The 17,300-nt window shown below is 41.2% G+C and overlaps 1 protein-coding gene across 3 annotated transcripts; it reads left to right on the top strand.

Annotated features, from left to right (window-relative positions):
- The first annotated feature begins 297 nt into the window (after positions 1-297).
- Positions 298-16,383, top strand: LOC112256372 (cullin-4B). 3 transcript variants are annotated; one of them, XM_024429580.2, is made up of 22 exons: positions 298-795; positions 1,187-1,606; positions 1,948-2,063; positions 2,559-2,662; positions 3,402-3,471; positions 3,610-3,683; positions 3,806-3,968; positions 4,399-4,488; positions 4,996-5,078; positions 5,309-5,376; positions 5,547-5,665; positions 6,073-6,265; positions 6,553-6,657; positions 6,818-6,928; positions 7,273-7,358; positions 7,566-7,664; positions 8,373-8,486; positions 9,979-10,084; positions 10,286-10,297; positions 11,830-12,002; positions 12,670-12,822; positions 15,114-16,383. In XM_024429580.2, exons 1-22 carry the CDS (start codon positions 777-779, stop codon positions 15,207-15,209), a joined length of 2,574 nt encoding a protein of 857 aa, XP_024285348.1. In that variant the 5' UTR covers positions 298-776; the 3' UTR covers positions 15,210-16,383. The 3 variants fall into 3 exon arrangements, with proteins under 3 accessions (XP_024285348.1, XP_042181531.1, XP_024285349.1); XM_042325597.1 differs by having other exon boundaries at positions 314-769; XM_024429581.2 differs by lacking the exon at positions 10,286-10,297 and having other exon boundaries at positions 332-795.
- The last annotated feature ends 917 nt before the right edge of the window (positions 16,384-17,300 follow it).

Below are 17,300 nucleotides of genomic sequence, written 5' to 3'. Positions count from 1 at the left end.
GGGAGAAGATGGATTTTGGTCGACATTCTGCAAAATTTCTCAACAGAGTAGACTTAACCTTCGCCAAAGTTGTAAAACACAATCGCTTTGTTTCGAAGGAGCGCAAAGGCGAATCGAGTTATTGCACAAGCGCACTTCATAGCAGGAGTTCCCTAACGGAAATGTTCCGATGTTTGCTAGAACGGGTATATAGGATATCGCTAGCTCGTGCTTTTGGCCCAGCCCACCTCCTTGCTTGTTCTGCCCACTATGACTCATTTGTTCCGATTAGAAACGACAGGTGGTGGTCTATCTTGATTTAGTTATAAAAATATTTAATTCAGTTTTTTGTTAAATCCGTTTGATTTGTTTCGAAGCTGGTTAGGAGAATGAACGTAACAGTTTAGGGAAATAGTTAGGTTTAGCTAAAATGCTAAACATGTCAACTTCTGTCGTTAATTTGACAAAAGCTGAATCCCTTCTAGCTATGATCCCCGAACCGAAGAGCCATAATATTTACGATGTATCCTTCCGTCCCCTCTTCCTTGTATCCTTTCAATACGTTGAAAATATATCCTAAACATTAGACAGTAAAACATAGCTGGGTGCATTAAAACATTATCAGACCATGACATAAATAAATCGGTGTTTTGAGAGATTCTACTACACCGTGACGAATTTACACCGTCTCTAGCGCCATCTCGCGGGAAATGACAGTGAGCAGCTAAAGAACGCTTGCTAACTAGCAGGAGACACTTTTGCAGCAGGAACGTTGGGTAAAGTACTTCCGGTAGGTCATGGAATCGCTTGTAGAAGGTACGTTTTGATACTGAACTTTTCAGTTGTGATTTTATTTCCATTTACCACGTTACATATTTCGCCCAGAAATAACATACTTTATTTGTTGCTGATAAAACTAAGTACAGCTCCACAACGTGGATATTCGAGAGAGGCCAAGGCAAGAGGAAGCAGTAATCAACCATCTTTATTCTGCTAGCAGCAACCATAACAAGAAAAGAGAGGATTTTAGTGTGGCTGTAGTTTGCAATTTATTTTATGTTTCTTAGCTACTTGTTTAAAAGACCGGATTCATATTTTGGAATATAGCAATATAAAGCTTGGAAACACGACTCGTTCACCCACGGCACACCTGGAGGTTTATGATTAGTAGACTGGCTATATTATATATTTTTCATGTTTCCAACAGGTTTACCTTCCCCTAATCCCCCACCGCCAACCCAAGAGGCTAGACCAGCAGCTTCAGATGTAAATACCGACAGCAGTAGTATCACGAATTCGAAGAAGAGGAAAATAAACCGTTCGGAGAGGGAAGACATTGATTCAATATCGTCATCTCCTAAAACCCACAATTCCTCTTCGTCCTCCACTTCGCAACAAATCCAGAAGAAGTTGAGGTTCGAAGATTCCGTAGACTTCATAGGACTGGATGTGAAAATGGCTGAGGAGTCGTCATCTGCATCGTGTTCTTCAAACAAAACCAAAACAGTTTTTTTGGCTGGGGTTGTTGGGCATCATGCAAACGGGCTGACGAAAACTGCAGGCTCCACTACCTTCTCCAGCAGCAAACCTGGAGCTGCAAAGAAACTAGTCATCAAGAACTTTAAAGGTAGTATATTCAAAACATTCAAGTGGTGCGTGCAGTATTCACATTAGTCCCTTCTAAGTGAAAGTTTCTACTAAATCTTAGGCAAAGTAATTAGCACAATTTATCTGCTTTAGTCTGGCTAATCTAGCTATGCAAGTTTGAAGTGAATATGTGAGTTAGTAAAATCCACAATGATACACTATGCAAATGCCTGACATGATGCAGCTCATTTGTCTGAATATTGTTATAGTTAGATATGTTGTCTTAAACTAATTATATTTTAAATTAACTGTAGTACAGTTGAAAGGACACAACAGAAAATTACCGTTCTCACACGGTTTCCCCGCAAATTTTCTTCACAGAAAAGCCCAAATTGCCTGAGAACTACACACACGAGACCTGGCAAAAACTAAAGGAGGCAGTCGAGGCCATTCAAAACAGCACTTCAATCAAGTACAATCTTGAGGAACTCTACCAGGTACCTGAAAATTTGGTACCTGCCTCATTTCCTTTCAGAACAGTCCTAGGTCATGTTCATTCGGCACCAACTGGAAGAAAACAGACTGTTTTCCGTTGCTAAATATTTTATGCTTTGTGCCCTGATGAATACGACCCTGTGGTTGTGGTTATTATTATGATTGGCCACAGATGGGAAGTCTTCATCCTCCCCTGTGAGTTTCATGACCTTGGCTTCTTATTCAAGCCCTGTGATTTAGCAGTCGGTAAGCCAAACACAGTCCGAACAAACAATCTCTCTTTTTTTTCACCATGTCTTTAGGCCAGTATCTTGTGAAAGAGCTTGACAATAATTCACGTGATATGTCTGCACTATTTAATAGCTGTGTTTGGTTATGGGCTTTTTAGATTATATGACGTGAGTGTAGTCTTCTGTAGGGTATGACATGCATAGATAATCAATTTTTTAGCCCTAAAATGCAATAAACTTGATAGTTCTTATCTTTCTGTTGTTTAGGCTGTCGAGAACCTCTGCTCCCATAAGATATCTGCCAGGCTCTACAAACAGCTACGGGTGGTTTGTGAAGACCACATCAAGGCACAAATCGATCAATTCAGAGAATATCCTTTTCTGTGTGGAAACAGGTGGTCCTAAAAAGATAACATGTTTAATACATTTCAATATATGTTTAGATGTTGTTCAGTCCTTGATCACTCAATGTAGGCTATTATCATAAGTCAAATTATTTTGTATTTGAACTACAGGAACTCAAGTCATGTCCTTATAAAGTTTGATATTGAATGCATTTTTGTTGTAGTTTTACTTTTTTTATATACATTCATTTTGGTTGGTATTTTCTCCCCAATTTCGATCTGATCTCTTCGCTGCAACTCCCCAACAGGCTCAGGAGTTGAAGGTCAAGTCACGCGCCCTCCGAAACATGGCCCTCCTAACTGTGCTTCTTAACACCTGTCTGCTTTACCCAGGAAGCCAGCTGCACCAGTGTGTTGGAGGAAGCGCTGTTCAACTGACAACCGAAGTCAGACTTTTTTTTTAACCTTTTTATTTAACTTGGCAAGTCAGTTAAGAACACATTCATATTTATAATGCCGGCCTAACCCGGACAACGTTGTGCCAATTGTGCGCCGCTCTATGGGACTGATCATGGCCGGTTGTGACACCGCCTGGGATCGAACCCCTGCTCTGTAGAGACGCCTCAAGCAATGCAGTGCCTTAGACTGCTGCGCCACTCAGGAGGCCCTTGAATGCATGTCTTTTTAATCATATGTACTGAGATGACACTGCTGCAGCTTTGTTGTTATGCATATGTACCTGCTACATCCTTGACTCTATGCTCACGGATGTACTGGACAGTACCCTCTTCCTGAAGAAAATAGACAACTGTTGGCAAGATCACTGCAGACAAATGGTATGTCTTTATGACTCTTGTCTTCGACAGGATATCATTTGATAGGAGTTATTCAATGAATTTACAATGAATATGATTGAGATTATACATGATTTCTTTACTGAAAATGTTTATTTTTTGTAAAATATATTTTTACAGATCATGATTAGAAGTATATTTTTGTTCTTGGACCGCACCTATGTTTTACAAAACTCAATGCTCCCATCAATCTGGTGAGTTGCTCTTCCTCAAATAAACATTCTGTGTAGTAAACATTGATAATGTCATCTCTAGCCATATTATGTCAATAGTCTTTGGTAATGGTTATTATTTATATAACCCCTGTTCTCTTCAGGGACATGGGCCTAGAGTTGTTTAGGTTTTACATAATCAGCGACATGAAGGTCCAGAGCAAGACCATCTACGGCATCCTGCTGCTCATTGAGAGGGAGCGCAGTGGCGAGACCATCGACCGCAGCCTGCTCCGGAGCCTACTGAGCATGCTCTCTGACCTACAGGTATGGCTCTGCCCCTTCACACAGGGCATGGGGAAAAGTCTACTCAGTGGGTATCTTGTTCTATTGGCCTGGTCCAGAATCACCCGTAGCCCCTCTACCCACTAAGCACTTGTGTAGATCTGAAAGGATTGGAATGGTGGTTTATCCTGGACCATGCAATTGGTTCTTTGGCTCCAATTCATTGTACTACTCCACATTCAATACTCTCATACAGTAATACAAAACACTGCTGTGTCTATGAATTTGTTCTTAATTGACTTGCCTAGTTAAATACAGTGAAATAAATCCAAGTCTGACAAAGCAAGGGGTGTTTGTCTGTTGTTATTTGCAATCAGCAGCACCTGCATCTGGATTCGAGTTGATGTGATCTCAGCTCCGCCACTTGAGAAATAGCTTTAATGACACCCAATGTTCTCCCCGCTCCTGACAGATTTATCAGGACTCCTTTGAGCAGCGCTTTCTGGAGGAGACTAATCGTCTGTATGCTGCTGAGGGACAGCGACTGATGCAGGAGAGAGAGGTGATTTATCCCTCCAGGAAGCGCAACACCGCTAACTGTCGGAGTCTGACTAGAGGCAGCTTTTCGATAGTCTGGTCCCATATCTGTTTGTACTGTGTAGCCAAAAATGACACTACTGCCGAACTTGGACAATGATCATAGGAGTTGGTAAGATCTGTTATTGCTCTCTTGCCAACTTCTATGATCTTCACATTACAATTGTTACTGCACTGTTGGCGCTAGAAACATAGGCATTTCACTCCACCTGCGATAGCTTCTGCAAATCGAAACTTAGATTTTATTTTACTCAAATGTAATGTTTGGCTATACAGCACAAATCGATCTGAGACCAGGTCTGTTTGCATTTTGAGTCTTGTGTAAACTTAGTTACTGCTGGTAAAAAAATACTTTGTTATTTTGGATTGATGTGATATGTGGGATGATTTTACATATACTAGATGTTTGTTTCACCCTGTAAGAATAGGCTGCTGTTTGGCTTCGTATGCCAAATGACTAATGTCTCTTCAGGTCCCAGACTATCTCCATCACGTCAACAAACGCTTAGAGGAGGAAGCGGACAGAGTCATCACGTATCTAGACCAGAGCACACAGTGAGTATTTTTTTACTTGATCTTGATTGGATTGCTTTTAGAATACAAGGGGTTAGCCTTCCAAAAGCCCATGAGTATTGTGGTCCTCTGTTTTAAGTTCTACATTTGACTCAATGAATGTTTGATTTGCTGCCTTCTTGGCACTGGTCTCAACAGGATCTACCGGTGTACATATAAAGGATGAAAAGAGAGTGATTGACTCATTTCCTCCCTCTTTTTATTTTCTTCAGAAAACCTCTCATTGCCACTGTGGAGAAGCAACTACTGGGTGAACATCTCACTTCAACTCTGCAGAAAGGTATATGTCAGAAATTAGCGACTTGACACACTGGGACATTTATTTGCTTACAATCGTGACAGTTTAACCATTTAAAATAGCAATGTTATTGTCATCACATGAGGACATTGTGTGTATATATATATATATATATAGTACCATGAACTAAATTGCTATTTTTCCATCTCCAGGCTTGAATCACCTGCTAGATGAGAACAGAATCCAGGACTTGTGTCTTCTCTATCAGCTTTTCAGTCGTGTGAGAGGGGGCGTACTGGTTCTCTTACAGCATTGGATCGAGTACATCAAGGTATGCTTGAAAAGATCAATGGTCTTTAGGTCAGCAATTCCACCACCGACTCAGTCATTTCCTCTTACTAATTAACATTTTGGAGGTGTGGGGACACTTCCTTCCAAGTACAAAACAGTAGAAAAATTGGATCATTCATTTGTACAGTATAGTGGGGCTCCCGGGTGGTGCAGCGGTGTAAGGCACTGCAACTCAGTGCTTGATGCGTCACTACAGACACCCTAGTTCGATTCCAGGCTGTGTCTCAACGGCCATGATTGGGAGTCCCATAGGGCAGCTCACAATTGGCCCAGCGTCGTCCGGGTTTGGCCGGTGTAGGCAGTCATTGTATATAAGAATTTGTTCTTAACTGACCTGCCTAGTTAAAATAAAAAGTGGCCCTTGACACCTCTACGAACCTCTCACAGGCATTTGGAAGTACGATCGTCATTAACCCTGAGAAGGACAAGACCATGGTACAGGAGCTCCTGGACTTCAAGGACAAGGTGGACCACATCATCGACATCTGCTTCATAAAGAACGAGAAGTTTGTCAATGCCATGAAGGAGGCTTTTGAGACCTTCATCAACAAGAGACCAAACAAACCTGCTGAGCTCATAGGTTGGTATTGCATGATGATCATCTTATGAATGTAATCCTGGTTCCATGAAGGAAGGAAACTAGATCTAATGCTAATCACTATGGGAGAAATTATGACACTACTACATAAAATGACAGCAAGAGAGCTCTCCTTTTTCAACATGCCTTCATTCATAATGTTTGTGTGTTATGCTCCTGTCAGTTGAAAGCTACCTGATAAAGCTATTAAGCAAAACTTATTTTCTAGATTTTCATAAGTGAACTACAAAAAATGTAAATTAAACAATTCAGATGGTTATATTTTGTAGCAAAACACGTGGATTCAAAGCTTAGGGCGGGTAACAAGGAGGCGACGGACGAGGAGCTGGAGAAGATGTTGGACAAGATCATGATCATCTTCCGATTCATTTATGGTATTGCCATCCCAACATATTCTGTTATGGTTATAATAGTCCCATATATTCAGCCAACCATCTACTTCCAGGTCCTTTTAACTCTCTCCTCTTTGACAGGTCTCTTAGAAGTCTATCTTTGTACTTGAACTTTATATTTCCCTTTTGGATTCTTGAATAGGCAAAGATGTTTTTGAGGCCTTCTACAAGAAAGATCTGGCCAAGAGGTTGCTGGTGGGAAAGAGTGCCTCTGTGGATGCCGAGAAGTCCATGCTGTCGAAACTGAAACATGGTCAGTGTGTTCCCCATCAGACCCGGGTTCAAATAATATACATTTTCTATCAAATGGCTGTGCTTGATTGACTGATCCAATGGAATAGTCCCATAATTGCAACACCAACCCTATCCGTCTGACACTCGAGGCAGGCTCAATAAAACGCTCAAAATAATATAAATATTTCTAATAGTATTGAGCCAAGGTCTGCCCCATACAATCATCCACCGCTGTCTACATCAGATCACACCACTGCCATTAGCTACTACTATAAACGATACGAATACAACTCTTACCAAACAACTATGAGGCATGTGATACTGAATGAGACCAGTAGCTCGTAATCTTGGTCCTTTCTTTAGAATGTGGAGCAGCATTCACCAGCAAGCTGGAAGGCATGTTCAAGGACATGGAGCTTTCCAAGGACATCATGGTGCAGTTCAAACAGGTACGTACACATGCTTCTGGAATAGGGAAGACCATCAGTAGTGATTTCTCAGTTTTTAGGGCAACAATATCAAATACATTACGCAGTCAGCTATAGATATGTAAGGGGGGGGGAAGCTTGTCGTTGGGGCAGTATTTGGACATCAAAATAACTTTGAAATATTAGCTTATGTATTTTTTTTCTACCTTTTTTCTCTATTACATGCAGTGTCAAAACATCCCTGGTAACATTGAGCTGACGGTGAACATCCTCACCATGGGATACTGGCCCACCTACATCCCAATGGAGGTCCATCTGCCCGCAGAGGTTACAAATATCGAACCCTTCGGGCTCTTTTGTTTTATGACCTGATATGTAATACATTTGGTTGGTATCCCAGATGGCACCCTGTTCCCTTTATAGTGCTGTACTTTTGACCAGGGCCCATAGGACTCAAAAGTAGTACACTATATTGGGAATTGGTTTATTATAAAAAGCCTAAATGTAGATACAATTTTTTTTTTTAATTTTATCATTGAAATTACAAAGTCATTTGTGGAATATTAGGTTTCTATATTGTGGAAAATCACTACCTATTGACATGCATTGTATGGAAAATGGTACACTGTTTCTTTAAGAACATCCATTTTTGTGAGCGATGACATCTGAAAAAGCTGTCCCTTTTCTCTTTTCTTTCTGTGCCCCCAAAAGTTTGGATATGCTGGTAAATTTACCAAGTTGTTAACTAGCTAGCTAATGAGGCAACGTGACTGAATGAGGTGTAAACAAATGCCCCCCCCAAGTGGTTTTGGAAAGGCCCACAACATGGTTTATGAATGTAAAATGAGGCCCGTCAATCCACGATAGGAAGAAAAGGAAAAAAATCTGTGCTTCCTTTTTTTTTTCCCTCTAGGGCACTCAGAAACAACGGTACAGCAAAGCCTAATCATCACAATTATTATCTAGGTCATACATTGTTTTTATAGACCTGTCCTCAGTGTTTACTGTTTTAACACTTTTACCCCTCTTGTCCAGATGGTGCGACTGCAGGAGATTTTCAAGACGTTTTACCTGGGCAAGCACAGCGGCAGGAAGCTACAGTGGCAGTCGACGTTAGGCCATTGTGTTTTAAAAGCTGAATTTAAAGAGGTAGCTATCCATCTATTGAATGATGTTTCACTCATTTACACTGAACAAAAATATAAATCCAACACAACAATTTCAAAGATTTTACTGAGTTACAGTTCATATAAGTAAACGTGACTGGGAATACAAATATGCATCTGTTGGTCACATTGACCTTAAGAAAAAGGTAGGGGCGTGGATCAGAAAACCGGTCAGTATCTGGTGTGACCACCATTTTCCTGAAGCGCGACACATCTCTTCCACATAGAGTTGATCAGGCTGGTTGTGGCCTATGGAATATTGTCCCACTCCTCTTCAATGTCTGTGCGTAGTTGCTGGATATTGGCGGGAACTGGAACACGCTGTCGTACACGTTGATCCAGAGCATCCCAAACATGCTCAATTGGTGACATGTCTGGTGAGTATGCAGGCCATGGAAGAACTGGGAAATTTTCAGCCTCCAGGAATTGTGTACAGATCCTTGCGACATGGGGCCGTGGTGCATTATCATGCTAAAACATGAAGTGATGTCAGCGGATGAATGGCATGACAATGGGCCTCAGGATCTCGTCATGGTATCTCTGTACATTCAAATTGCCATCGATAAAATGTAATTGTGTTCGTTGTCCATAGCTTATGCCTGCCCATACCATAACCACACGGCCGCCATGGTTCACAACGTTCAGCAAACCACTCGCCAACCTAACGCCATACGCGTTATCCTCCATCTGCCTAGTACTGTTGAAACCGGGATTCATCTGTGAAGAGCACACTTCTCCAACGTGCCACTGGCCATCAAAGGTGAGCATTTGTCCACTGAAGTCCGTTACGATGCCGAACTGCAGTCAGGTCAAGACCCTGGTGAGGACAATGAGCTGAGCTTCCCTGAGACTGTTTCTGGCGGTTTGTGTAGAAATGATTCGGTTGTACAAACCCACGGTTTCATCAGCTGTCCAGGTGGCTGGTTTCAGACAATCCCGCAGGTGAAAAAGCTGGATGTGGAGGTCCTGGGCAGGCGTGGTTACACATTGCGAACGGTTGGACCTACTGCCAAATTCTCTAAAACGACATTGGAGGCAGCTTATGGTAGAGAAAATAACATTAGGTTATCTGCAAACAGCTCTGGTGGACATTCCTGCAGTCAGCATGCCAATTGCCTGCTCCCTCATCTCACATCTGTGGCGTTGTGTTGTGACACAACTGCACATTTTAGTGGCCTTTTATTGCCCTCAGCACAAGGTGCACCTATGTAATGAGCATGCAGTTTAATCAGCTTCTTGATATGCCACACCTGTCAGCTGGATGGATAATCTTGGCAAAGGAGAAATGCTCACTAATAGATGTAAACAAATTTGCACAAGATGTTAGTGAAATAAGAACATTTTATTTCAGCTCATGAAACATAGGACCAACACTCAACATGTTGCCTTTGTTTTTGTTCAGTTTAATATATTTAGGCAGAATTTAATTTTTTTAACTTTTCGTATCCCTGTTTTGTTTGTTTTTTCCCAAATAGGGCAAAAAAGAGCTTCAGGTTTCCCTGTTTCAGACGCTAGTGCTGCTCATGTTCAACGAAGGAGAGGAATTCACCTTGGAGGAGATCAAGCTAGCTACAGGAATAGGTTTGTATGATCACAATGTAGCATGTTCAAATAGAGCAGTCATCTTGAAGTTGATCAATTTATTTTCAGAGATTTTGCTTAAACAGTAGAAACGATCAATATCCTCTTTTGTTTTGATGTGAGAACCACAATCTTTTGCCTAGTCCTTTTGGATTGTGAGTTTGTGTTGACCTAAAGTGGGATGTGCGTGCGTATGTACAGTGTCAATAGAAAGTATTCACACCCCTTGACTTTAAAAAATACATTTTTGTTACAGCCTGAATTTAAAATGGATTAAATTGAGATTTTCTGTCGCTGGCCTACACACAATACCCCATAATGTCAAAATTGAATTATTTTTTAGAAATTCTTACAAATTAATTAAAAATGAAAAGCTGAAATGTCTAGCGTCAATAAGTATTCAACCCCTTTGTTATGGCAAGCCTAAATATGTTCAGGAGTAAAAATGTGCTTAACAAGTCACATAAGTTGCATGGTCTGTCTGTGTGAAATAAGTGTTTAACATGATTTTTGAATGACAAACTGATCTCTGTAGCCCACACTTACAATTATCTGTAAGATCACTTAGTTGAGCAGTGAATTTCAAACACCGATTCAACCACAAATACAAGGGTTTTCCAATGCCTCACAAAGAAGGGCACCTATTGGTAGATGGGTAAAAATGTATTTTAAAAAAGCAGACATTTTAATTATCTTTTTGAGTATGGTGAAGTTATACGTTACACTTTGGAGGGTGTATCTATACACCCGCTCACTACAAAGATACAGGTGTCTTTCCTAACTCAGTTGCCAGAGAAGAAGGAAACTGCTCAGAGATTTCAACATGAGGCCAATGGTGACTTTAAAACATTTGGAGTTTAATGGCTGTCATAGTAGTAAAACTGAGGATGGATCAACAACATTGTAGTTATTCCACAATACTACCCTAAAACACACTGTGAAAAGAAGGAAGCCTGTACAGAATACAAATCACAAAACACGCACCCTGTTTGTAACAGGGCATGAAAGTAATACTGCTAACAAAAAATTGGCAAAGCAAATAACTTTTTGTCCTGAATACAGTCTTATGTTTGGTGCAAATCCAATACAACACATTACTGAATATCACTCTTCATATTTTCAAGCATAGTGGTGGCTGCATCATGTTATGGGTATGCTTGTAATTGTTAAGGGCTGGGGAGTTGTTTTTTTTTTTTTTAGAATAAAATGGAAATGGATTGGAGCTAAGCACAGGCAAAATCCTAGAGGAAAACCTGGTTCAGTCTGCTTTCCACTAGACATTGGGAGATGAATTTACCTTTCAGCAGAACAATAACCTAAAACACAAGGCCAAATCTACACTGGAGTTGCTTACCAAGAAGAAAGTAAGTGTTCCTGAGCTCTCCAAGTTATCATTTTGACTTAAATCTACTTTAAAATCTATGGCAAGACCTGAAGATGGTCAACAACCAATTTGACAGAGCTTGAAGAATTGTGCAAATATTGCACAATCCAGAAAGACTAACAGCTGTAATTGCTGCCAAAGGTGCTTCTACAAAGTATTGACTCAGAAGAGTGAATACTTATGTAAATGAGAGATTTCTGTATTTCATTTTCAGTAAATATGCTAAAATATCTAAACACGTTTTCACATTATTATTATTATGGGGTATTGTAATCCATTTTGAATTTGGGCTGTAACACAACCAAATGTGGAATAAGTCAAGGGTATGAATACTTTCTGAAGGCACTGTGTGTATGTGCAGAGGACGGCGAGCTGCGACGGACCCTGCAGTCGTTGGCATGTGGCAAGGCACGGGTCATCCACAAAGTCCCCAAGAGCAAAGACGTGGAGGACGGAGACAAGTTCTCCTGCAACGATGACTTCAAACACAAACTCTTCAGGATCAAGATCAACCAGATCCAGATGAAAGAAACGGTAAATTCGCTCACTCACAGCAGGGTTGTGTTCGTTAGGATAATTGTTTTTTTGAAGGTTTTTATTGGACTGCAGTTTTTTTTTGGACAGGTTCAGGTAGCCTCTGCCTGTTCCAGTTTTGGTGCATTTCAAATAGGAATATGAGTGCCAGTCTAGTCTAGTTGTAGTGCTGCTGGTACAGAGCTAGCCAATGCCCCCTAGAGGCATGTGTTCAAATACCAAGTCTGTCATATATGTTTCCACTTCATCCGTCTCCTCCAATAGTTTGGTTTCCTTTCAATTGGCAACAGGTTTTCATGCAAATATTCTAATATCCACATAAATAACATTTTCCCACCAGAGATGTGTTACCATCAAATTTAGTTGTTGTGGGTAAGTCTGCGTGATGACGTTGTTCATGTAAAAAATAACTTTGGCCGTCAGTCAAGCTGTGATTCCTCCACATTGGTGTGGCTGACTTCCGCGTTAAGCGAGCAGTGTGATAAGAAGTAGGGCGGCCATGCAGGTTATGTTTCGGGGGGGCCCATGTCATGATTTTTTATCTGACATTTTACTCGCATAAGAAGGTTGGGTGGAAACCTGGTACTGGTTTATTTTTAACGTCTATAAAGCTGGAAAAAAACCTAGAGAAAGTGTAAGTATTAATTTGGTGAATTGTCCTTGGTAGGTGGAAGAGCAAGCCAGCACCACGGAACGAGTCTACCAGGACCGGCAGTATCAGATCGACGCCGCCATCGTCCGGATCATGAAGATGAGGAAAACTCTGAGCCATAATCTCTTGGTGTCAGAAGTGTACAACCAACTCAAGTTCCCCGTAAAGGTGAGTAAACGGGGAACAAACATGTTTGAAACACACGACCTTGTGTGCAGGAAGATAACTATTCACTCGGGTGAGGTTCCCAAACGCTTTGTTGCTAATGTGGTATTTTATTTCTCTTGATGGCCCAAACTGACTGTCTAACATACAGTGCGTTCGGAAAGTATTCAGACCCTTTGGCTTTTTCCACATTTTGTTAGGTTACAGCCTTATTCTAAAATTGATTAAATAAAAACAATTCATCAATCTACACACAATACACCACAATGACAAAGTGTAAAAATGTATTTTATTTTTTTGCAAATGTATAATAAATAACATCTTATTTACATAAGTATTCAGACCCATTGCATCCTGTTTCCATTGATCATCCTTGAGATGTTTCTACAACTTGATTGGTCCAGCTGTGATTAATTCAATTGATTGGACATGATTTGGAAAGGTACACACCTGTCTCTCTAATGTGCCACAGTTGGCAGTGCATGTCAGAGCAAAAACCAAGCCAAGAGGTCGAAGGAATTGTCCATAGAGCTCCGAGACAGGATTGTGTCCAGGCACAGATCTGGGTACGGGTAGCAAAGAAATTCTGCAGCATTGAAGGTCTCCAAGAATGCGGTGGCCTCCATCATTCTTAAATGGAAGAAGATTTGAACCACCAACACTCTTCCTAAAGCTGGCTGCCCAGCCTAACTAAGCAATCGGAGGAGAAAGGCCTTTGTCAGGGTGGTGACCAAGAACCCAATGGTCACTCTGACATAGCTCCAGAGTCTTCTGTGAAGATGGGAGAGCCTTCCAGAAGGACAACCATTTCTGCAGAACTCCACCCATTAAGGCTTTATGGTAGAATGGCCAGATGGAAGCCACTCCTCAGTAAAAGGCACGTGACAGCCTGCTTGGAGTTTGCCAAAATGCACCTAAAGGACTAACAAGATTCTATGGTCTGATGAAAACAAGATTAAACACTCTGGCCTGAATGCCAAGCGTCACGTCAGGAGGAAACCTGGCACCATCCCTACGGTGCAGCATGGTGGTGGCAGCATCATACTGTGTGAATGTTTTTCAGCGGCAGGGACTTGGAGACTAGTCAGGATTGAGGGAAAGATGAACGGAGCAAAGTACAGAGATCCTTGATGAAAACCTGCTCAAGACCTCAGACTGGGGCACAGGTTCACCTTCCAACAGGACAATGACCCTAAGCACACAGTTAAGACAATGTTAAGACACAGTGGCTTCGGGATGAGTCCTTGATTGGCCCAGCCAGAGCTCTGCAGCGACACTCCCCATCCTACCTGACAGAGCAAGAGGATTCGCAGAGCAGAATGAGAGAACTCCCCAAATACAGGTGTGCCAAGCTTGTAGCGTCATACCCAAGAAGACTCAAGGCTGTAATCACTGCCAAGGGTGCTTCAGTGAAAATCTGAGTAAAGGGTTATGTAATTGTTTGGAGGATATATTGGCACGGGTGTTTCGTCTCGGGGTGCAAACCGTGCCAATTTAACCTCCAAACACCGGCTTCGAGGGCTTTATCACTTTTATTAAATGGGTTACCAACATATTGAAATAATGATTAATGAAAATATGTCAATGTTATTTTGATGAATTTATTCATACTGTTTCATCCTTCCACGACATGTAGTCCCAATGCAAATCTAGGGTTGCTACTCAAGCCAGCAGTTTGTTCATTGTATCGGTTAGGTTGCCATAGTCGTGAAGCCTTGTTCTATATCTGTGGATGCGACCCAGTTGTTCGTTGTAAATGTTCCGTTGCCAGAATAATAGCATATAGTTGCTGCTTTTGTGTTTTGACCAGTTTTATATTGAAATTACTTTGTCATAAAAATCATGCTAATTCATGATTTCGACTGGCTGAGAAGAGCTGCCTGCCTGTCTGTCTCATTTCTACTTACTATGGAACAGCTGGAGATCAAATTTCAATATTGAAACAATGTTGCAAATATCGGAGAGACAGCAAGGTTTATACAAATCTCTGCTGTTGAAGTCCAAAAGAAATGGAAGATGTCTAAATGCTTCTTACAGTGGAGATCAAGTTTATAAATTACCTAGCTGTGCTGATGAGACAGTGGATTGCTGAATAGGCATTTCAACGTCATAGACTTAGCCGGCGGTAACTTGCGGAATAGACATCAGCTGGAAGACTGTTTTAATCAATCAGCATCCAGGATTAGACCCATCTGTTGTATTAAGATGCATGGAAACTGTACAAGCACTTCATAGTGGACTGTTACTTTGAGGTTTCATGTTTTTCTGTTTGCTAACACTCATCTTCTCAACAGCCTGCTGACCTAAAGAAGAGAATAGAGTCTCTCATTGACAGAGATTACATGGAGCGCGACAAGGAGAACCCCAACCAATACAACTATGTGGCTTAAAGAGCGAGGGATGAAGAGGAGGAGGGGGGGGGGCAGGTGGTCTAGTCAGGCTGAAGTCTTCTCTGAGCACTCGGTACCTTGGATGTCAGCGTTACCCTCTTCAACCCAGCGACCGACAACTGAATGGATACAGCTCTGCGGGACTTTGTCAGGGGCCTGTTTTCCTGTGGACTGCATGCCCATTAAAACAAGAATATCGTCCATTCTTTTCTCAGTGCCGCTCAGTGAGAATTGGACTTAGCTACCTTGGACAAGAAGAAAAACAGACCAACCAATGTTGTTCAGTTTTTTTTTGTTTTTTTTTTTTTACAGAGGGGGAAAATAAGTTTCTTTTCAAACGTAGATCTTTGTCCATCGGTGTTCTGCGCCTTGTTTTTTTAAGTCACTACTTTTTACTTTTAATTCACTCTGTACTATCCCATGCGCAAATGTTCAAATGCATATCATTACTCTTACCATACTACACTTGGAAGAGAGCGAAACAAATAAACTGAAGCTTGTCTCAATGTTGCATGTGAGACCCATGGATAAACATTCACATTAGGATTTTCTTTTTCTGTGGTGGATTTGAGTGTCAGATGTGGGCACCTGCAGCCAAGTCATACGATTCTCCATAGCTATTAAGTCTCAAACTACTCCTGTTCATCAACAGCAATCAATGAGATGATTAAGTAGCGATATTATGAGGAATTGACAGTACGTGCCAAAAATTGAGCACTTTTCTTATAGGGGTTGTAAATGCTGCTAACCAAACACTAACTTTTACAAGTTGTATGCATTTAGTTTTCCGTTTCACTTTTGCCCTGATTGTTACAATGTTTGCTTTTTGTATATACAAGACTTTACAAATGCATTGACATTTTAAGTGCAAACAAACTTTGACAGTCACCCCGCCTTTAGGTCTTGTTCTTAACTCCTAGAGATGATCTACTACTAAAAGCACAGCGACATCAGTCCCTGTTACCCCTCATGTTTCCAAGTATAATATCTCAATTTACAAGCATTCTATTCTTTGTAAGTCCTCTCTGTAGGGCTTATGGCAGGCCTTGCGTTTGGGCATTAATGGAGTTGTTTGAAATCTCAACAGATAAAAATACTTTGTTTGAGAACTCATGCTTGACTGGACTTTACCATATGTCTGAATAAATTGTTTGTTTTCTTGCTTCAGATTAAAGTAATTGTCAGTGTTTCTATGTTGCTTCCCCCCCCCATCTATTAATTTTCCTAGACATTCTTGCAGTTTCTCTTAATGCAAGGAAAGTTGACATCCTAATAATGAGAGGATGAAATGTCTTGAATCAATAATTATGATTTCTCATCGGGACAGATTTGTCTTGTTTTAAATACCATAGAAGATTAATATCAGAATTTTAACACTCCTATTACCTTTTCTTTCACTAACCTCAAAGGCTTATTTATATATTTCCCCAAGAGTGAGACAGAGTTTTGCATGCAATATATAATATTGAGTTACCAGCTAGAAATATTTTTTATAGAAAGTGTAAGACTAGTGTCCAGCTGAAGCTAATAAGCAACAGGTAACGCAATTAGCCAGGAGGCTAATCGGCATACAGACACAGACAAGACAACTAAGCCTCGCACTGTAAACGGGTTGGCCCAACCCGTTGACCCTTATTCGTAGCATGCTGTCGAACTCTAAGAAAAAAGCTTAACAGACGACAAAACACTGCAGAGCGCTCCTGGGAGGAGCAAGCTTTGCCTAAGTTGGAGTATACTCTACACACTCAACGAAAAACACATATGGAGTCTTCTTCATAGGCGATGTTGTTGCCGGTGATGTCTTGTGAGGACCTGACTTACAACAGGCCTACAAGCCCTCAGTCCAGCCTCTCAGCCTATTGCGGACAGTCTGAGCACTGATGGGGGGGATTGTACATTCCTGGTGTAACTCGGGCAGTTGTTGTTGAGATCCTGTACCTGTCCCGCAGGTGTGATGTTCGGATGTATCGATCCTGTGCAGGTGTTGTTACACATGGTCTTCCACTGTGAAGATGATCAGCTGTCCGTCCTGTCTCCCTGTAGCGCTGTCTTAGGTTTCTCCCATTACTTGTTTATGGTTCATTTGAACAA

The sequence above is a fragment of the Oncorhynchus tshawytscha genome, linkage group LG08, assembly GCF_018296145.1.
Source record: "Oncorhynchus tshawytscha isolate Ot180627B linkage group LG08, Otsh_v2.0, whole genome shotgun sequence".
Lineage (NCBI taxonomy): Eukaryota > Metazoa > Chordata > Actinopteri > Salmoniformes > Salmonidae > Oncorhynchus > Oncorhynchus tshawytscha.
This window is presented reverse-complemented; position numbering and strand designations above follow the sequence as displayed.